This window comes from Crotalus tigris, unplaced genomic scaffold (genome assembly GCF_016545835.1).
Source record: "Crotalus tigris isolate CLP2741 ecotype Arizona unplaced genomic scaffold, ASM1654583v1 scf7180000023617.9722795, whole genome shotgun sequence".
NCBI classification, from domain to species: Eukaryota; Metazoa; Chordata; class Lepidosauria; order Squamata; family Viperidae; genus Crotalus; species Crotalus tigris.
In genome coordinates, this window is record NW_024100081.1 from 2,717,328 (window position 1) to 2,739,608 (window position 22,281).

General features: G+C 37.0%; 1 protein-coding gene across 1 annotated transcript in view; it reads right to left on the bottom strand.

The window, feature by feature from the left end:
• Positions 1–1,278: 1,278 nt before the first annotated feature.
• The window catches only part of LEXM (lymphocyte expansion molecule), a 42,130-nt gene continuing 21,127 nt past the window's right edge, over positions 1,279–22,281 (bottom strand). Inside the window, exons 4-11 of the mRNA XM_039319938.1 lie at positions 22,052–22,222; positions 20,730–20,852; positions 16,154–16,282; positions 15,460–15,603; positions 9,823–9,987; positions 9,335–9,463; positions 5,368–5,498; positions 1,279–3,746 (exon numbers count right to left, since the gene is read on the bottom strand). Of these exons, the coding sequence (XP_039175872.1) occupies positions 3,692–3,746; positions 5,368–5,498; positions 9,335–9,463; positions 9,823–9,987; positions 15,460–15,603; positions 16,154–16,282; positions 20,730–20,852; positions 22,052–22,222 (1,047 nt within the window). The 3' untranslated portion in view covers positions 1,279–3,691. The remainder of the gene's footprint in view (positions 3,747–5,367; positions 5,499–9,334; positions 9,464–9,822; positions 9,988–15,459; positions 15,604–16,153; positions 16,283–20,729; positions 20,853–22,051; positions 22,223–22,281) is intronic.

Sequence of the window (22,281 nt, forward strand, 5' to 3'; positions counted from 1 at the left end):
TATTTTAGACCAGAGGTCTCCAAACCTGGCAACTTTTAAGACATATGGACTTCAACTCCCAGATTCATCAACATAGCTATGCTGATGAATCTGGGAGTTGAAGTCCACAAGTCTTAAAATTGCCAGATTTGGAGGTGCCTGTTTTAGATTAGTCCAGAAATAGCTTGTATCCCTGTTGAAATCTAAGCATTCCTTGAGAGAAAAACTTGCTTATACTTTCCTAGTGCCTTCTCAGGCATCTGAGAACCATTCCCGTATGCTGGAACCAGTAATAACGACACCAGAGCATCAGACATAAGTTGAATGCGGAAGCAAATCAGAAATTAAACTGGACTCAATATTTGTGTATAATTTCTGGACTGCGCCTCAGGTTATATACAGTAAGATGAGTACAGTGGTACCTCGATATTCATCGTTAATTGGTTCTAGGAAGTGTGATGAGTGCCAAAAACGCTGAGCATCAAACAAATTTTAGTCATAAAGAATAATGTGAGTCACAAGGCAGCCGACACTGACAAGTTCTAGCATGTGTTGAGTATCAAATGATGAGAACTGGGAAAAATTTTTCACATCAAAACATTGAGTATCAAATTTGAAAGCAGTTGAGTACCAAGGTACCACTGTATTTGCAAGTTTGATTTTTGTTGCAACAGTCCTAGCACACTATTCCAATCTTGCAGATAAATATAGTAACAGCATCAGTATACTTTGTTTTGCAATTATTAGTGATGTTGTATTGCTGCACTTGGGCTGAACGCGTTCTTCCTTATAATTACAGCTTTGGTGTGCCTGAACAAAATTGTGCTGACAGTATTTTTTCTTTATTATATATCTAATACCGCTATTATAAGTCATTTGGTGCAATGGGATTCATAGGTATGTCATAGATCTGCTGTCCTTGCTGCTAGTTAATATTTAAATTAAAAACAGTTGATATCTTATCCTTGGTAAAAATCTGTTGATTTAAGGTACAATCCTAGACAAAAATATGTAAGATTAGGATGCCATCACTCATCATTTGTGCTGGTAGAAATCCTAATTAGTGGACTTTCTCTGGCTGTCACCATTTTACTCCATTATTTTCAAGTTTGGATTCTCAAAAAAAAAAAAAAAAAAAGATTTAAAATACATTGAGAGTAGGAATGTTCCTAAGTGAGACAGTTGTTAAATGAACTTTGAGCCATTTTATAACCTTGCCACAGTTGTTAAGTGAATCACTATAGTTGCTAAGTTATTATCACAGTTGTTAAGTGAATCTGGCTTCCCCATCGACTTTGCTTCTGAGAAGGTCAGAAAAGGTGACTCTGATAAATATGAATCAGTTGTCAAGCGTTTGAATTTAGATCACATGACCATGGGGATGCTGCAACAGTCATAAGTCACCTTATTCAGTGCTGTTATAACTATGCTTATTAAACGAGCTGTTGTAAAGGACTATCTGTATTATTTAATCCTTTAAGTCTCTGTGTTAAATAACAAAGTATCACTGATATCATTCAGTATTAAGTTCCAGAGCTGTGTTGTTCAATCTTAGCAACTTTAAGACATGTGGACGTCAGCTCCCAGAATTCTGCAGCTAGCAAGCTCCAGAGAGAAGCATGAGAACAAAGGAGGGGTACATTCAAAGAAGTACAAATGTTTATTGGAGATTAAATGTTTCTAGTATAATTGTCTATGCTAATATAAACTCTCCTAATATAAACCACTCTATAGTTATCGCCCCTGTGATCATGAAAAACCCAGTCCACTTTCACCATGACTATTTGGCTATTTTCACCATAACTATTTGAGGAGGGTGTGTGTGCAATAGAATAAAGCAAAGGTACAGCAGCAGTAAAAACAACCTGAAACTGTCTAGAGCACAGGCGTCAAACCCATCGTGTCAAATGACATGTTGTGACATATCGTGACTTTTCGCATTGCTGGAACTAGGGTGGCTGCGGCCTCCACATGATGCAACCGGACTGCGGGCCGGCATTTTGACACCCCTGGTCTAGAGCACGGGTGTCAAACTTGCCACGTCATGTGACGTGTTGCAACGTATTGCAACTTTTTTTGCATTTTCAGAGCTGGGGTGGGCACGGCCTCCACATGATGCAACCAGCCCACAGGCTGGCAGTTTGATACCCATAGTCTAGAGATGCTGGGGTAGGCAATCTTTGCTCTATGACTCGTGGCCTTCAATTCCCAGAATTCCTGAGCCAGCATGGCTGGCTCAGGAATTCTGGGAGTTGAAGGCCACAAGTCATAAAAGAGGCAAGATTGCCTACCCCTGGACTCTAGAGGTTATGAGTGGGAGAACAGCTTGCAGCTATCACTATTAGAACACAAGCATGTTTCTGCTCCTGGATCAGCCAAAATATAATCCTATTCTTGCCGTCCATCTTCAGCCAAGACATCCTCTGTCAGGAGAGGTTTTGATTTGTTTCTGATGTGTGTATTTGAGTTTATAGCATTGGCATAGGTTCACACCAGTCATTGCAGAGATCAGATGAAGTCCTTGAATCTTCAATTCATGTTTATCCTCCTTTGTCTTTTTTCTGAAATGAGGATCATTCCAGGCAAAAACGAGAGCTAAATTCCATAAAGGTAACTGGGTTGTTGTTGTTTTGGCCAATTATTCCTTGAGGCTCTGGGAGAGAACTTTAGTCGAGGTGGCACTCGTCACTTACTCTTCTGCTCAAACTCCAGTTGTGAACATCCATAGAGGGCTTTTATCAGTATACACATCACTGAATTACTGATACACCACCGGATTTGCCCTGCCTATCTCCCACCCATGGCAAAACTGCTGCTCTTCAGCTAGGAGTCAAGCTCACTTCCTTACACTTAGCGTTCGTAGATGTAGGAGCAAATCTGATCTCGGACTGGACCAGTCCTTGTGTGTCAAAGGAACTAAGATTGCCTGCCTTACCCATTTTAAATGTAAAATTGGAGGTGGAGGAAATTAGCTTCTTTTTATGTAAATATGGTTTAAGTGCTCTTCATGATCACTGTTCAATGGATATGAACTGATAAAGTCAAAATACGGTACACCTTGCCATGATTTACCCACTGGGGTAGACATACTGCATACAACATTAATATGTGCATTATTTTTAAATGGAAAAGCAGTAATATGGGAGTGAAAAACTCCACTGGATGCAGCCCTTTAGTTGATCTTCTTTTCCTCCATAAATCCATTTTAATTTGTGAAAGCTACAGATTCTAATGAGACCCCATTGTTAAAAATCAAAACATTGGACTGCAGTTGTTTCCTTACTGCATTACAAACTCTCTTCTACCAGAATCCAATTTAAAAAAAAACTGATAACTGTGGACTGTGGTTATTAGGATCAGGGAAATAATAGCCCCCCCTTTTAATTCAATAAAGGACAACATTTTACAAGTAGTTGCTAAATGAATAGCAAGCATTTAAGTTTCTAGCAATTTTAATACAGTATTGACATAATTATGGCAGCAAACTGATTTTAGAAGAGAAACCTATAATTATAAAATTCTAACAAATGCCTTGATTCTTTTTTTTTTTTTAAAAAAAGGTGAAAGTGAGTGCCCAAATTTCCAAGAGTGTATTGGATGAGAATAAGAGATTCCTCGGTGCATCTTTAGTTAGCCTGGCCAAACTAAAGCTATGTAGGCATGCAGTTCATACATGATAACTTAAGATTTTTTTTCCAGATGCAACAATTTCTTAGGCTGATTTTGGGTTGCTCCAGCGACCTTTATTAACAGGAGTGATCCTCTCCCTGTGGAAAAAAAAATCCAATAAATTGTTTACATATTCGATCCTTTATCAAAGCCAAGGTTGAGACTGTATGTTGATCCAGATATCACTGAATTAGCATCCCTAACAATTGGACACAGTGATTAAAGACTGTTGGAAGCTCCAATTAAGGAACAACTGGAAAACTATGCTTTTCTCTTCCTCTGAAGAACTTAGAGCTGAAGGTAAGCATCCCAACAAACTTAATGACCTCTCTTAAGCTACTGAAGGGATTTACAGGTGAACAGAGCTTTGAATTCGCTCAATATATAGGATGGCTAGACTTATCACAAAAAGAAGAAACTTTGGATGCAAGGCAACAGTAGAAAGAGAACTGTCACAACCATTCTTTTGGGTCTTAGTTTTTCATATCTAAGTTTTAAATTTTTATGATGTAGGAATACTTAAAAACTCATACATTGTTCTTAATAATAGTAATAGAGTTAGAAGGGTCCTTGGAGGTCTTCTATTCCACCCTCCTGCTCAAGTCTATACCATTCTGGGCAAATGGCTGTCCAGTCTCATCTTGAAACCCTCCTGTGATGGAGCACTCATACCTTCCAGAGACAAGCCATTCCACCGATTAATTGTTCCCACTGTCAAAAAATTTCTCCTTAGTTCTAGGTTAGATCTATCTTTAATGATCTTCCAAGTCAGTGTAGATGTCAACATTCAATTTTATCATTTTATCATTGGATGGGTGATTGTCTAAGGAATGGCTAAGAGTTTCCTATCTTGAAGCTATTTTTATATTATCTTCATAGGATCTAGGTCTACAGGTAATAATTCTGGATATGCTGTTTCTCAATTCTCAGCTAAACTTCTCTCTTGCATTCTTAAATTTCACAAACAGACACAATACATTAGCAATTTACTGATTAATTCATTTAAAAATAGAGAACACAGCAAGATGCATGCAGTTTGCTGCCATTTTATCTCTGTCTTCTACACAACTCTGCCAGCACTTAAATACGTAAATGTACAATGATGACAAGACTGTTTTCTGCTTGTGTATGTGTACACATGCTAGTTTTGCGAATATGCAGAATAAAGTTTATGAATAAAACTTCAAAAGATAGTATTTATATAATCACAATTAACATAAAAGATCATATTAAGATGTTGTGCTCTTTTCTTTACAGAACTATATTGATTGTGAGGAGAGGGAGAGAAATTCAAAGATGCCAAAAATTGGAACACTGAAATTTCCAATTATGGCATGAATTTTAGAAACTGAATTGAGCGAATTTAGAAGCAAAGCAAAATAGAGAGGGTAATTGTAATAAATTAAAAATATAACAACATCTTCACTCTAAACATTGTCCTGTTAAACCCTGTTGTTTTCTGTTTCATGAATCCAATTCCATCTGCAGGGCAAGATGTTGTGAGACCCTATGTACCAATGGGAATCAGGCTAAATATTCCAAATAAATATATGAATTTCATTTTAGAAAGTAAATGTGAAATTAAACTACATACAGAACAACTAGATAAACAAGGTCAGGCATGCAAATTAAAAATCAAAATTCCAACCCTGATGGAAGTTGGGGGATTTAAAAAAAAATGATTTGCCATTCTTAATTATGTTTCACTTTTTTACTTACTGTAAACACTTGTCCTTTTCCAAGTTACTAAGATAACGTTGTGCTTCATTCATATAAAGGGAACGGTATCTCAACTTCTTTGGATATTTCTCATGCTTTGTGGTATCATAGCGGCCAACCCCGACAGGATTCTGTATAACAGAGCATTGGGGATATAGTGAGTGCTTAAATCTTCCTGGTTGCCCACTTCAAAGTAAGTCCATGGCAAATTGCTCCTATATTGATGTCAAAAAATCCACATAGACTTCTCTGTAAAGTTGAAGAAGGAGGAGGAAGAATCCTAGGAGGGGCTAGCTATGGAATTAAGCTACTTGGAAGATTATCTTGGAAGGACCACAAAAGGAGGGAAGTGGCTAAGACAGCACTCAACAGCATAAAAGAAAGCTGAGGAAACAACAAGACAAAATTTGAAACAATAAAAAAATTGTATCCTTCTTACCGCACCATGATTTTCACAGAGTTGTAAGTACTCCCTTACTCTATGAGGTCCTGAGCAGCTGAGCTCCACCAGAATAAAAAATTGCTTAGGATGAAGCATTTTGTGTCCTTCAGTACAAATTGCCTTTCATCTATTGCAGAGGTACTGCAGAAGTCATTCACAACCATGTATCATTAATTCTTGCTATGTCTACAGCCATGCCATGTTGGGAGTGCAATTTGTACTGAATGTTTAATTGGATGGTCTGTGTTGAAACTGATGCAACTCTCCAACTGCTGTCTGTAGTATGATAATATACCCTCAGTTATTCCATTTATGCATTCTATTACCTTGACAATATACTGTATTTATAGATAAAATTACTAAAACTGAATTTGGTGGAACTTCTAAGCATTCCAATGAACTGATTACACAAATGGAAGGGGGGAAGCATTAATTCAATAACTACATAAATACATGCTGAGTCTCAAATGCTCTTGATATCAATATAAATCTTAACTTTGACCAATCCCTTAAAGTTAACAAAAAATTCTACATCTTAGATCCATATCCTTGAAGGATATAAGATAACTGCCCATTTGTTCTAATTCATATAATAGAAGCTAATTGGTTTTTGTGGAAAGAATTTTGGAAGAGACATCAGACATTTTATCTGATCGAATAATCTGGATAATCTGCCTCAACGCTGTTTACCCTGAATGCAGCAGTTCTTTAACTTTTTCCTATCACAACTCAAGTGATAGAACTCAGCTTGTACTTGTATTATTGCCAGAGTAATCTTTGCTATTTAGCTATCCCTCTGAGGAGAAATCGTGGCACAAATTACATTATTTCCTGTAGCACACCATATACGCAGACAACGCACTAAATCAGAGGAAGCCTGTTGCAGCTGCTTAGCCCATCTAGCCTGAATCTTTGTGTAGGCAGGCAGCAACTTTCTTAAGCCTTGTCCTGGATTCTCATATGGAAACTAGAATTCTGTTTTGCCAGTACTTGAGCCTAAACTGCGGACGAGCCCAGATCAGTGGGGAAATGAGACTTTTTCTAAATGAAGCTTTTCCTAGCTACTTGAGTGCTTCTAACATCACCATAGTAACTCAGATAACAAAAGAAAAGGCATAAGCAAATATATCACTAGCATCACCCTTTGGCACACCAGAATTTTAAAAACGTTGAATTGATGGACAAAGCAAATATCACACTCTGAGGCTGCTAAGAAATTGTCTTAAATCCAATATAGAGGAAGGAGCAGTTGAACTACTGGAGACTAATTCTTTGGACTTCAGTTCCCATGAACCTCAGCCAATAACAATTTCAGTATGGCCAATAGCACAACATTAACGCAACTAAAATTAAAATTATTCTGAAAGCTATAAAGTTGCCTATCTCTGATTTAGGTTAAATATTACAAAGGGGTTGAGAGAAATAAATAAAAAATCATATATACTAGGAGAAAAGCAATTTAGTCATTATCTACTCATGTTGCCGTTGCCGTAGACCAGTTGAATAAATAAATACATTGCAATAATTGTGTGTGTGTTTGTGTATAAGCAAATAAAGAATGATTCAATACCATTTACTGTTGGCCTGAAATGACCTGCAGATTTTGCTTGAAAGAATGTGACCTTCTGGGGAAGAGACAACATTCCTCCTGCAGCCTCTAGATGGCTTGGATCAGTGGTTCTTAACCTTTTTGAACGAATCTCCCCCTTGAGCCAATGAGGAAGTTATCATCGCTCCCCTCCCCCAACATAACCTCTCAATCACAACATAGGAAATAATTCTTCAATTTATGCAAACACTTTTTTTGTTTTTTTTTAAATTGTCATCAGGACATATCGATGCAAATAATTTATTTCCAGTCTTTTCCCCATATCTCCCATATTCTGGCCAATAATGCACCACTGTATGGGTAGAGGCTGCTGCGCAACGCACATGAAGATGCTTATTCACATATGTACGGCGTTCTGTACTGAAGCTAGCTGGAGGAACATTTGAAAACACAATTCAATCCACTAATAGCGAGCGATCTGATGTTTTTGTATGACAGATATACAGCGATTCACTGTACGAAAATGTCTCAAAAGTTTCCCCAAATCATCTCGCTCCATCGCCCCCATATTGCCCCCTTTTCATTCCTTCGCCCCCGCATCGCCCCTTTTCGTTCCATCGCCCCCCTGAAAAATGAAATCGCCCCCTGGGGGGGCAATATTGCCCAGGTTAAGAACCACTGGCTTGGATTACATGATCCCCAGATGGCACTGGGCCATGCTGGTAGGGGAGAAAAACTATACTTCAAAATGTTTAGAAAGGAAGCAGATGGATGGATAAATGATAGATGTGTGTGTGTATGTATGTGAGTGAAAGAGATAGATATGAGATAGATAGATAGATAGATAGATAGATAGATAGATAGATAGATAGATAGATAGATAGATAGATAGTAGATAGACAGATAGACAGATAGAAACGGAAGGCATTTTTTCTCCCTCCCACCCCTATCTCTTACATACAACCTGCAAAGTGAAGTTAATGGCACTACGAACAGGCCCCGAGTTATTAGAGCACCTTGGAATGATCTCCTTCATCGAAGTAACTGATCCATATGTGGTTTTATCTCCCAAGAGACAGTGGCAAAACAAGCTTTATTAAAGAGGGGTTTTGAACCCAGTTTCTCTCCCAGGGGCATCTGCAGAGGGGGTGGCATCTCAAAAGTCAAGGTGATGGTGACACAACCATGCCTTGCAAGTCCCATCGGTTTTGCAATGCACGATAAATCCCGTTGTGACAGTCATCTCTCTTTCTTGTCTTTCTAGTCCCTGCTGACTGGGCTCTTACTGGCTGTCTTGTTCCAAAGGTGCTTTTTCAGAAGGCAACTGCACTTCCTTGTTTGTTTGTTTGTTTTGCTTCTGAAAATGTTTCGTTTTTCATCCAAGAAGCTTCTTCTGTTCTGAACTAAAAAGCTGAAGAAACTTCTTGAATGAGAAGTGAAATGTTTTCAAAGGCAAAAAAATACCCAAGAAAGGCCAGTTGCCTTTTGGAAAAAGCACCTACAGGCAGTCCTTGACTTAGGACCACAAATTTATGTTGCTAAGTAGGACATTTGTTAAGTGAGTTTTGCCCCATTTTACCACCTTTCTTGCCCCAGTTGTTAAGTGAGCCACCGCAGTTGTTAAGTTACTAACATGGTTGTTAAGTGAATCTGGCTTTCCCCATTGACTTTGCTTGTCACAAAAGGGGATCAAGTGATTCCGGGAACTGCAAATGTCATAAATAGGAGTCAGTTGCCAAACATTTTAATTTTGAGCAGATTTACCATGGAGAGATGTCCGTAAGTGTAAAAAAATGGTCATAAGTCATTTTTTTTCAGTACTGTTGTAACTTTGGACGGTCACTAAATGAGCTGTTGTAAGTCAAGGACTACCTGTATGACCTGGATGATTGAGAAGCTCCATAGATACTGGGTGTCCTGGACACAGTATCATGGCTGCAATGAGAAAAGGAGTTATAATCAAGTTTCTCCCTTACTGTATTTCCAAAACAGAGGCGGTATGCTCTTCGGTCAAATCTTTTTGCACCAATCCAGAACGGTGGTTGATTTTTATATTCTGTTCTCTTAATGGGCTTTATGTCATAGGAGCCTGGTCCTGTTTGATACTGGGGAAAAAGAAGTAGGCAATTATTTTCTGTTATTGACTGATCTTACTATATGTTCATCATCCTCATTAAACACTCATTATAGAAATACATCCTGAAGAGGATTTGCTTGCCAGTCCCTCCCCCATTTTTCTTCTTTGCACAGCTGCCTAGGTAAATATAATTCTGGGTGTCCTTTACTGTTTTTTGCTTAGAGAAACTATTTTGATACTTTGAAAAGAAGAAAAAAGTTAAATATGTTCTTTAAAAAAACAAAAACAAATTGTATTTCATTCTGTTCCTATCTGCTTTGTTAATGTCATGGCAGAAGAAAATCAGTCGCCAGCTTATTGCTGAAAAAGCAAAGCAAAGTCACCTACTTGTTCACGCTGAAACATGCCAATTTTGGTCCAGAAGATCCGTTCAGTTGGGCAATCGGGATCCCGTGAAAACGTACTAAAAACGCCATGTTTCTTTTTGTCCTTTGTCTCCAGTTCATCCAGGAAGGATTTGATATTGCAACCAGACAACTCAGAGGTTCTTCTCTGCCATGATTGAATCAGAACAAAATACTGCTTTAGAAGTGGAAATTAGTAGAATGTACCATATAGATCACCCTAGTTTTACAACCACAATTGGGACCACAATTTCCATTGCTAAACGAGGTTGTTAGGACCTTTTTTGCCATGGTTGTTAAACAAATCACTGTGGTCATCAAATGAATCATACAGTCATTAGGTGAAATCCATTTATACTTTTGACTTTCCTTGTTGGAAGCCAGTTGAGAATAGTTATGTCGAGAACCACCAGTATATGTGTGCATACATACAGAAATCTGTGAACAATTAATCTAAGACAGAACTGCATCAAATCAAAGAAATTACTGCAAATGAATGTATCTACTATGGGAAAATATAATATAGATACAACTCTCAGTGTAATCTGAATCCTGTTAAGAAAATTCTCACTAGTCACAAACAACGAGGCTTAAATTATCCTGCTTTGGATATATTATGTAAAGACCAAACTCTCTAGAGATGCTGGAAAAAAAATGAAGAAAAAAGAAGATGACCAGCAACAGGTGGATGGATTCAGTTATGGTGGCGATGGGGGCAACTGAAGGACCAAATTAGGGACCGATCTCCATGGAGAAAATTTATCTGTGTGGTCATAAGAATCAATTTTGACTTAATGGCACATAATCAAATACATTAATCAAATATAATAGTAGTTTTTGTAGAATCCATGGTCCTAGTGTTCAGATAACTTATTTATATGAGCAAAGCTTTTCATATATTTAGAATTATTTTAAATTAAGTTGGAATTAGTCCAACTGAACAAGTGCAAAATCAAGACATTTGACAACAAATGTACTTGTACTAAAGCCCACTGATGAAAACACTGCTAGGTTTTTTTTTTGTTTGTTTTTTGCTATCTGCTAGTTTTCTGCCATCTAATGGCTTCATATAATCTACAGTGCTGAGTATTTTGTTCTCATTCTAGAACGTGAGAAATATTAATAGCTGTCCTATTGTGGATCTATTTCCACTGCTGTCTGCAGGATTTTCCCCATGACTCAGCTAATGTGCTTTTCTACCCTCTGTGTGCCACCAGAAAAGGTTTTTGCAATTGCCATTTCTAATTTATCAGTGGGAGGAGTCCTTGGTGCTCTCTGAGCTTGGTTGTTTTCTTTTTTTCTTTTTTTTAGAAGAAATTTTATTGGTTTTTTTCATTTTTACATAAATGTGCTTAAGAAAAAACGTGGTGATTGGGCTATCAATTATCCAAGAACAAAATCATACATATATCACACAGATTAATTCCTTAAAAGTTCCCTCTCTATTTTTCACATATTATTTTACCAATTAAAATTATTACATTTATAAAAAAAGCTCAATCAATCCAATCGGTCATCAATCACATTTCAATTATAAGAATCCTGTTTTTAAGCTTTACTATTTTACAAATTACCATATTCCAATTAAGCTTATATAGACATATTAACACTCCGGGCATCCCTCTTTTCTCTTTTCCCTATCATGATGATTCTATCTAAGATAAATATATTATCCCAAAAAGCAACATCCTTACATTTTTTTAAATATAGCCTATTGCTTAAACTAATTATTCATTTATTAATACTATTATTTCTCTTATCACAAATACCTCCTCTTCTCCCTCTATTACAAAATAGTTATCTTGATTAAAATAAAGATATCAGTCCAAAGAACTACAGTTCTGTCTATTTTAAATATATATTCTATCAATCAGTGAAGTAAAATTTACCTCTCCAATACTTATCATCTCTAAAACCAAGTATTGTTACAAAAAATATCCTTTTACAGAATCACCTATTTCATTTGTTATTAAAACAATCCAAATGTCAACAACCTTTTTAACCCATTCAGTGAAATTTTAAACCACATTTTTAAACCTAACTCTAGCTTTCTTTCTATGCCAAACCGGTTTCCAAGATAAAGCCTCAGCATCATCAAACCTCAACATTTGAGTCAAGCTATTTCTCAATACATCAAAATAGTCAAAGTTCTCTTCTCTTTTTTCCAATATTGTCTGAATAGTATAGTCAATTTTATTTCTTATTATAGTTGCTAGTTGATTGTCCACATTGTCACAATTTTCAATGACTTGTACCTGAATATCAAGCTCTGTTATTTTTGGGAGATCAAATAGCTCAGTTAATGTTATTCTTTGATCATCAATGTTCTCCTTAGGTCGTAAATAGGATTATGTAGAATTAATTTGCTCGGTAGTTTCTACTGTAAGTTCATAATTGAATTGTAAGTGCAGTTCCTCTGTCTCGTTCAGTTGTGTATCTTGCTGTGTGGGAACCTCTCTAGGGTTGCTCTGTTTTTCCTCCGTTATTCTTTGGTCTGTAGTTTGAACCGATGGTTGAAAGTCAATTTGTGGTTCTCTAGTATCATCTTTTATTTTTCTCCAAGATTTGATATAAGCTTTCATATAGTTTGTAGTTTCCAAAATCTTTTCCAATATAAGTTCATAGTCGAGCTGTGGATAAGCTTCTTCCATTTCAATGGTGAAAAGACTTTGTTCAAGAATAGTCTTTGATCTTTTAGTGGAGGCTATATTTCAAAAAGGTCAACAAATATCCACCTCTAAAATTCTACTAAGCAAATTCACCACAGCTGTTGCAAATCTTTTCTCTTTTCCCTTTTGTTGTCATTTGAAGATCAAATTCATCTTCAAATAGCAAAAGAAAATACAGCTGTAATGGCACTTTTCACCACAAGATGACCTCAGTAGACTGTAAACTCTTTCTTCCAAATAGGTAAAAAATTATCTTTTGGGAAACATAAAAAGCAAAAGCAGGTATCTCCAATATAATAGATAAAATAAAAAATATAGCATTTCTTTTTTATTTTTTTCAGGGCCCCTAGATATCCCCCCCAAAAAATCAAGTAGTCAATAAAACTTTAACTATTTTAGTTCTTTTAAAACTTTCTTTCCCAGGTAGACAGAAGCTGCTCACTTAAGACAGGAAAGTGATCAAAACCTTTTTACAGGCAAATAGTCAGGACAGAGAGAGGGAGGAAAGGTCTCACCCGGATTCACCACTGTGGTACTTAGATGATTTTCTGACTTTGGCTGGTGCAGCAAAGTGATCGGCCATTTTACTGGCCGATCTTCTTCTCTGTCAGCCCTACGGAGTTAGCTCGGACTGTAGGGGGAGCCGCAGCCAAGCAAAAGCTCCTCGATGGTAGTCACCCCTCCAGGGCAATTTAATACCTGCATAAGGGTCTACCAGCAGAGGGAAAACAGCCGACAAAGAGAGAGATCTGTTTGTAGGGCTGAACGTACTGCAATCCAGAAGCGGAAGTCAACTTGGTTGTTTTCTTACAGATGTTTCATTTCTCAAACTGTATAGCATCTGATGAAAGTAATGAAACTTTGCAAGAAAATAGCCAACTTCAGAGAGCACGAAGGACCCCTCATTTCAACTCTGAGCTACAAATATTCTCCTTTATCAGTAATTTATTCTGTTTTGGTTGCAGTCAGAGGATGATATAGTCATTTCCTAGGCCAGGAAGCCTGTTCCCCACCATCACCTTCTTAAATCACCAGCTCTCAGGAAAATGAATAACTATCATAGAACTACCCCAAGCTCGGAACCTGATTTGGACCAAACAGCTGAAAGACATGTGTGTGATCTGGTTATCTCCATGAGGACTTCAGCTTTTGCTTGTGCTTCTCTTGAATATGTATTTACTACTGTTCTGGAAGAGTGCTAAGCCTGTGATCAAATCAAGTAAGTTTATTGCAGTCAAAGACCAGAGACCAGAACAAATTAAACACTCAAGGAATGTCCAGTTAGTTTTTTTAAAAAAGAAGTCTAGCTTGGCTGCAAGCATGGTGGTAAGGATTTCACAAGTGACTTCTTTTTTTTTTGCTGCTTCACAACATTTGTCAGCTGTCGTTCAGGTTCTTTTAAAACACAGTTTTAGCACCCTAATAGAGTAGTAATAAACCCATTATTAAACGTACAGTTGTCTAATCTTTCTTTTTTTGAAAATGATCTTAAATTCAACATTGTCTTTCTGTTAGTGTGACATTCACTGAAATATTCAGTTTTCCAAGTCTAAACTTCCTGAAAGACCTGAATCTAGGACTCACAGAATGCCAATCTAATACAGGATTGCAGAATGTAACGTGACTCTTATTATTTGTGTCTATTATAATATTACAGCATTCATCACTTTTTTTTTTTAGAAAATTCCCAACCAGAAAATGTCTTAATTCTATTATTCCTAAAGTCTTAGAACCTCTTACAAAGAGAACCTTTACAAAATGTTTTATAGATGGCATCTCCCACCCACAAGATTGTCTAAAATGTATACCAATGTCTCCCCTAAATGTTGGAAATGCAATTTGAAAAGTGGAACTTACTATCATATGTGGTGGGAATGCACGCGAGCTCGTGATTTTTGGAACAGGATTAAAATTTGGTTGGAAGAAATATTAGAGCAAGCGGTAGAACCAAAACCAGAACTCTTTCTATTAGGTTTAATTACGCAAAAACATGACAAAGGCGTATTTTATTTAATGCTACACATTTTAACGGCCTCCAGGCTGGTTTTTGCTCAAAATTGGAGGAACAAGGAAACCCCAACGGAAGAAGAGATCCTGCATAAAATTTTAATATGTGCTGAGATGGACAGGCTTACAATGATTATGAAAGACAAAACGGAACACGAATACTTCGAAATCTGGGGCAAATTTTACCGCTGGTATGAATTAAGAACTGCTCGGACTTCAAACTAATGGTAGAACTAAAAGATATACATAACTGTACATATAATTGTATATATAATTGTATTGTATAAAAGATGAGGTTTATATAGAGGTTAAGAACAAAAAATTATAAAATTATAAAATTTTTGTACTATGATAGGAACTGATAGAAAAATTCACTCTGGAATGTCATGTTTGTCCATTGTTGTTTTAATTGTATTAATGAATAAAAATTAAAAAAATAAATAAATAAAAAAAAGTCTTAGAACCTGTTAGCCGGGGGAATTCTGACAGTTGAAGTCCACAAGTCTTTAAAGTTGGACAACCCTATCCTAGATTGTTTTTAAGGAAAGTGAGTGGGAGAAAGAATTCACTCCTGTGTTGAAGTTGTCTCAGTCGAATTATAGCTTTCCCCAATTTGGTGTCTTCCCAAATCTTTTAACTACGGCTTTGATCATTCATAGCCAATGTGATGAATGGCTATAATCAGGGCTTTTTTGTCATAGAACGCCCAGAACAGAGTTCCAGCACTTTTTTTTGGATGGAACCTTGTAGGGTAGGCAAGATGGGTTGTATGACATGTGTGAGTTCCAGCACCTTTTTTTTTTTTTTTTTTACAAAAAAAGCACTGGCTATAATGAATCAAAGCTATAGTCCAAGAAATCTGATGATCATTCAGTTGGGGAAGTCTACGTATTACTAACCAAACTATGGAGTACTCTTGCAAGCAGGAAAGGGAGAACACATACATCACCAGCAAAATGTCCAGAAACCATAGGCTTTGATCTGTCACCAGTGAAGGTTTCATAGGGACCTCGAATACTGATCACTCGTTTCAACATCTCATCCACACCATTTTTGATATTGTAAGTACCAGGTCCCAAACCGCTTCCCTAAAGTCAAACAGGAGAAAAAGCTTCAGGCAGACACACATGAAAACAGCTGCATAGTGTGACACATTTAGGCTGCTGAATATTGATCCCTATCTAGCAGTAGTTGTGCTCTATCTGGAGATCCAGGACTTGATTACATAGCTGCTCCATGGTAAATCAAAAAGAAATATGATGGGTCAAGTAAGTGTTGCCATTGGACATCACAAAGCTATTTGTAATCCAATAAGAAAAAATGTATTCAATTTTGCTTCAGTAGTAGGGAGGAGCATCTGAGCAGGGATTTTTTTGCAGCTATCATTGCATGCTTTGGCTTCAGAGGATTTATGTTTGTTCCATTCATGGACTGAGGTGAGATTACTTTCAGGGAGATGTAGCCAAAAAAAAAAAAAATGTTGCCAGAGCATAGTCAGACCATAGAGAGCTGTAGAAGGGGAAAGGTTCACAGTCCATATCCAACAAGTAAATTGTTGAGCTGTTGCTTCTATGGGAGCAATGGTGAAAACCACTGCCACACACAACAGTGAGGTGGAAAATGAGATGATATACTTGCCGTATGGACGAAAGTGAATTGTTTAGGTGTTTTACTGTCCATTATTCCTATGTCAGTCACTGGGGTTTTTTCCCTTTCTTCTAGTTTGACATATGGATTCCCATAGGTACCAGGGCCAGGATAACATTCCTAAGAGTACCAAGAAAAATGGGGGGAAGAGAGAGAGAGAGAGAGAGGGAGAGGATAATAAACATTGCAAGAAAATAACAAATATTTTATCTGAACAATTCCCTAATTCCAGAATTCAGCATAGGCGCTAAGGTCACAATTCCTTGCAAACAAGGACAGCCGTATTTGTTTACTGAGTGGTATGCACAGATTTTGCCCTATATTCTTCAGGTCTTTTTTTTATATATGTCCAAGGTTGATCATCATTATTTATTTTAATATAACCTAATGAGATCTATATGACATTAGCAGCCATTCTTTAGGTAGATTCCCCCCCCCTTCATGCTGACATCTATGTTAGAGTGGTTGAAAGAGATTGATATATTTAATTTGGAGAAAGACTTCTCAAATAAATGAAGGTCAGGCATGCAGAAGCAGGAGCAGACTTGTTTTCTGGTGCTCCCCTGGACAGGACTTGTGGCTGAAAGATTACTGATTTACAAAAGATTATTTTTAACAGTTCGAAGAAACTTCCTAATAAAAATTGCTATTCATGCTGCAAGACAAGCACTTGGGAAATAGTTGTCTGAAATTCTTAATTCAAGGGCCATATACTATTGCTGGAATTCTCATCAAAGGGTGTGCTAGATAACCACCAAAGCTCTTTCTCATTATATGTCTCTATGGCCTTTTGCACAATATACATAACATCAGACAAATGTTTCTTGGCTGAGCCAGATTTGGAGGTATTATCTGAATTACTACCTCTTTTAGATCTGTCTATATTCTTTGAACCCTTATGACGGGAATACAAGCCACATTTCATTATATCAATAGCCCCTTTCTTATTGATCAAGCAGAAAGTGATAACAAAGTTTGGGTTAAATTGCTACTATTATAATACAACTACAATAACTACTCCTTGACAGAGGTTTTCTACACTGCCACGTCTTGGAGATGAATTCTGCGTTGAAGAAGGCTGTTTTTTTCCCCTGCCATTTTATAGCTTCAACAGTTTTTCTCAGAGGACTGTTTGAAAGAGATTTGATAACTATCCAAGAGTTGATTCAGTTTTGTAGTTACTCACCAGGGAAACACAGTTTAACCAAAAATATACCCAGGGCTATTTGATGTTAGGAGCTTTCCTCACCAACCCCATTGCTAACTGAGCTGTGGTGTTTACAAAATATATTTATCCTGCCCTTTGTTTTCTTAAACCTGCTGTATGAATAGAGACTTTGTCAGAATAGGAAATTTGCTTATTTCTTGGCTATCTGTTTGTTATGTTGCAATGACAAGCACATAAGCCAAGCAATGGAGAAACCTAATCTTCATCCATTGGTGCTTAGATAAGCATCAATCTGAAGATTATATATTAGCTTTTCCTGCATAATAAACAGTTCAAGCCCTTTTAAGTAGAAAAAAATGCTAAATATTGATTTCCTTTAAGTAATGTATGCACTTCACATTCCGGGCTCACAAATGTAGAATAATAAAATTAATATTTTATTATCAGTTTTGACACATTGATGAGAATGATGGGCAGAAGGATGGGATAAAAAGTAGATGAAAACTCAAGATGGCAACCATAACCTGAAATCAAAATCTTACCTCCTTTCATGTGTGTTGCATATGCACAATCTCAGGGGCAGCACTGAGATTGTCTGTCCATAGTTGCCATCTTGATTTTTTTGCCCCAGCCCTTGCCTGCAAGACTTTCCTAGTATTAAAGTATTTTTGGGAATATATTAATGGGGCACAGCTTTCCCTAATTGTGTGCTGGATTATCATATTACAGCTAGTAATGCCAGACAGGGAAAGGCTAACCATAAATAAATATTACAATCTTCCCCAGAAAACCATGAGAAAGTCAGATAACTGTATCCTAAAAAATAAAAGATAAAGGTATTAAAGCAATATGCAAAGCATTGCAGTTGTGGTTGTATTAGAGATCTGATTATTTTTCTCACAAGTAGAATGGTGGTCATACAAAATTGATTTTCACCTACTGAGCCACCATGAGTCACTCTTGTGTTGCAGTTACCAACCTCAATCAGTTAGTTACCATCAGTTGCCAACATTTCTCTGAGGAAGAAACGTAATTTCATTGCTGAAGAAGCAAATTGTCTACCTGGCAGTAGCTTCTAAGAGCATCAAGAGTAAAAGATGTATCTTTTCCTTCAAACTTGTTCTTTCTTTTTTTTCAACACATGCTCAGGGATAGAGATTTGCCAGCAGAGATTTCACAAAAAGGGTATGGATTTCAGATTATTTTGATGGAAATGGACAATCCGTAATCCAAATGCCAATCTTAGGTCTCCCTTATCAGGGTTACTTAATCTGAACAAATGGATTGGATTCAGTTAGTCAAGGATCTGGCAAGCTTGTTTTAAACATATAGCTGGCTGGGGAACACCAAAGGCATCAGAGTCATGGTTTAATGTCAAGAGGAAAGGAAGAAAAATGAAAAATATACAGCAGGACATAACTATGTGTCTCATACACTTATGGCAATGTTAAGACACAAATACATAAGAGCAGGTTTTATATCATGCAATCTTTACATAAGTGTTGCCAGTTTGCATCATTGCAGGATTATGCTGGATTGCATAACACTCTACTACATTAAAATGTGACTGGCTTATTTCTGGTACAGTATACCATGTAATCACAGCTAGATAGTATACAGTATTTATGGACAACAACATGGAGAGTAGACTAAAACTTTTTATATTTTCAAGCCAGAATAACATGCATTATCCAACTCTAAAGAAGATGAATAGATAACTACTGAATTATGTTGGCACCTGGATGAACTCTACTCTTCTACATCTTTATGGCACTAAGCTGAAATTATTTTTACTTAGGTGAAGTGGCAAGGAAGTGATTAAAAAAATCCAAGAGCATGGTAGCACCCATGCAATCAAAATCCCATCTTTTATACATACAGACACACAATGCTGATGCATGTGCAAAAGGGCCAGGGCTTCATTCTCGTGGTTGCAACTGCTAGTTAGATTTATTTTGCTGTTCTCCTGCCCACCGCAGATGCCACCTGTTATTGTTATTCCAACAGTCCCCTCCTTGTTATACATACCTGAGTAAGCCCAAGGGAGAGAAAATGAATGAGCCAAGAGATTGAGGGAGGACAATACAGGCTGAATGAGAGAAGAAACTCTTCCCAGATAATTAGATCAGATCTATAGAAAAAGCAATCTGTTCCTTTATCGGCAGCCTTTTTGATGGGGAAAACATAGCGGTGAGGGGGAAAGAGAGGAGGCATCAACCTAAAAACAGCAAAGGATGATTTCACCCACCTTTGCTTTCTTCTAGCCACCATTGTCACAGCCATCATCATGTTATTAGGCAAAATATCTCAGTCTAGTCAATACCATTGACTAGCTAGACCCAAAATAAATAACCAGGTACTCTCCAGAATTTTTGCCAACAGCTATCATATTTCCTGACCACCAACCATGCTCTCTGGTGCTTATTGGTAGTTATAATTTAAAACAGTAAGACACTAGGTTCTGGGTTGGAATCAGGAATGACAATGCAGTGAAACTTCCAATTGTAGGGAGAAACGTCAGCTTCCAATACTTGGCATCCATATTCTTACATTACAGTAACTCATCTGAGTTCTGCTTCCTCTCTTTCTGTGCACTGGAGAGTCCTGGCAAACTTTCCCAACACAGGGTCTTCTAAGTTGTTGGATGTGGCTGGGTTTATATGGTTCGTACCTAGATGCATTTTAATCAACTATGTTGTGTGAACCCAGCTTGGTTTTGGTTCAGTCTGCAGTGTAAACTCAAAAAATAAGATTAATTGTGTAAAACCTGGTCCAAATAACATGAAGAAATATATCCCATAAATATAGCCAGTAATCTGATGTTGAGATGTATAGAATCTCACTGCCCCACAATGCAGACTTTATAGATGCAAAGTTCCCTTGTGGAAATCAAATAATCTCCAACTGGCTTTAAAATAATCTTATTTTTAGACCTGTGCCACAGCAAGAACCAATGAAAAAGATACATATTCAACAAATTATAATACCTTATAAACATGAATTTTTGGTTGTTTTGTTCTGTTTGGTTGGTTGGTTGGTTGATTTTCCTGGACTTCACTTATGATCCCAGCTTTTTTTCCCCCCAGTTATAATGAACTATTCTACATCTCATACCATCTCTCCATATTTCAATTAGCAATGTCTAATTAATCTTTCTCAATGATTATGTTTCACAAAGAAACTGTAGTGCTGATTTATCCAAGTAAACATCATTCAAATGTGCTGAACTACATACACCTTAATCAGATGGCTGTGCTAAGGGTAATAGAATATATGAATCATTCTATTCTAATAATGATGAGTGATAAAACAACAACCTAGAAGCCAGTCTAACTTTTAGTTTCTTTTTTAAATGTTCTTCAAATTATTAGTTCCAGCAAAGATAAAATCAGGTCATACCCTCATGCGGTCTTTAAATCTTATTGCTCCAGTATCACAAATTCCTCTAATACTGTGTGGACGTCTTTCCATGAGCTGCAGAAAATCTGTATGATTATAAGTCCCTGGTCCCAGTTTTCTTTTCTTGGAGAAAAATAAACATGAGAATATAGTTGAGAAAATAGATGTGTATCTCTTGAATTGCCCATTATCAACTGTTAGAAAGACTTGAGGGAGAGAGAGGACGAGAGAGATACACATATACATATTGCATTTGAATGTATTTTTGTACCCTAGCATTTTTGCACACAACTATTGTTTTATCATTTCTAATAACAATAGGGAATTTTGATTAGGGTGAGTGTTGAATCTTGTCTCCTCTCCTCTATAATAACATGTTCCTGAACGCTCAAATGATCAACTGAAAAGTGAATGTGTTTGCCAGGGATCTGTGAATTAAAGAAATATTAGATTGTATTTATGTGTTCTTGGGGTTATATCCGACATACAGAAATTGGAATGCCCGCTAAATGAAAGTAAAGAAATATCAAAAACTGTCTCTAGCCAAGGATGTAGATCATAGATAATTTTATATAATGCAGAATTTTACATAAATTAGAAGATTTTGAGCAAAGGTCTCAAAAATGTTGGAGGAAAGTAATAAAATTATTCATAACACTTGTATATTTCTGAGAATAATTGCACAGCATTGTGACAAGTTACCTTCTGAGAGTCTTTAACTTAACATTTGCCATTGTTGAGTGGCCCACCTAAGAGAATACTGTTACAAAGGAATGGGATGAATGGACGGATGGATGGAATTCATTGTTTTGAATTCTAGTGTTGCTGTGAGGAACATTGCTGGGTGACAATGTGATAGTCCTAGAAGGGGAAGAATGGATGTAGTTCTAAAAAAAACCCTTGGAATTAAGTTCTATTAAAATGGATAGTCCCCTTCGTGCTTCACCTGTCCGATAAATCAGGCTCTATAATTCCAAAGATATTTCTACTTATGTTCAAGGAAATGTATGAGAACCATACTATACTACAAGTCTACCGGGTCTCTGTAAGTTTTTACTAGCTAATAATAAAGGAATAAATTTTCCAGAATCATTCTGCATTTAGTGGCCAATCAGACATTTGCAGACAGACCGGGTAGACTTAATATCAGTTAGCTGGAGCCTGAAAAATGAGGCATTTCTGAGGAATTTACAAACATGGGGGCACAACAAAAAATTTTGTTACCTTGCTTATTTTGAGATGTTATTGATTCAGTGAATGCATGGATTCAACGAATGCATTCTCAGCATTCAGTGCCATGGACCTAAACAGAATCCACTCACCCGAGCTTTCTCCTGCTGGCATATTTCTTTAAATTTAAAATGTGGCATTTGAGTGAGTCTAGCTGCTTCCTGAGCCTTTGCCCAGCTAGAGCTTGATGCCCTCTTCTGCAAGGCAGTAGAGCTGAAGCTTCCATTGTCGGTCACGTAGGAGCCCGGTCCTAATTTTCGACACTAAAGAAAGTATGAAGTTAATATTGTTCTCTCATTCATAGATACACCTTGAAAAATAG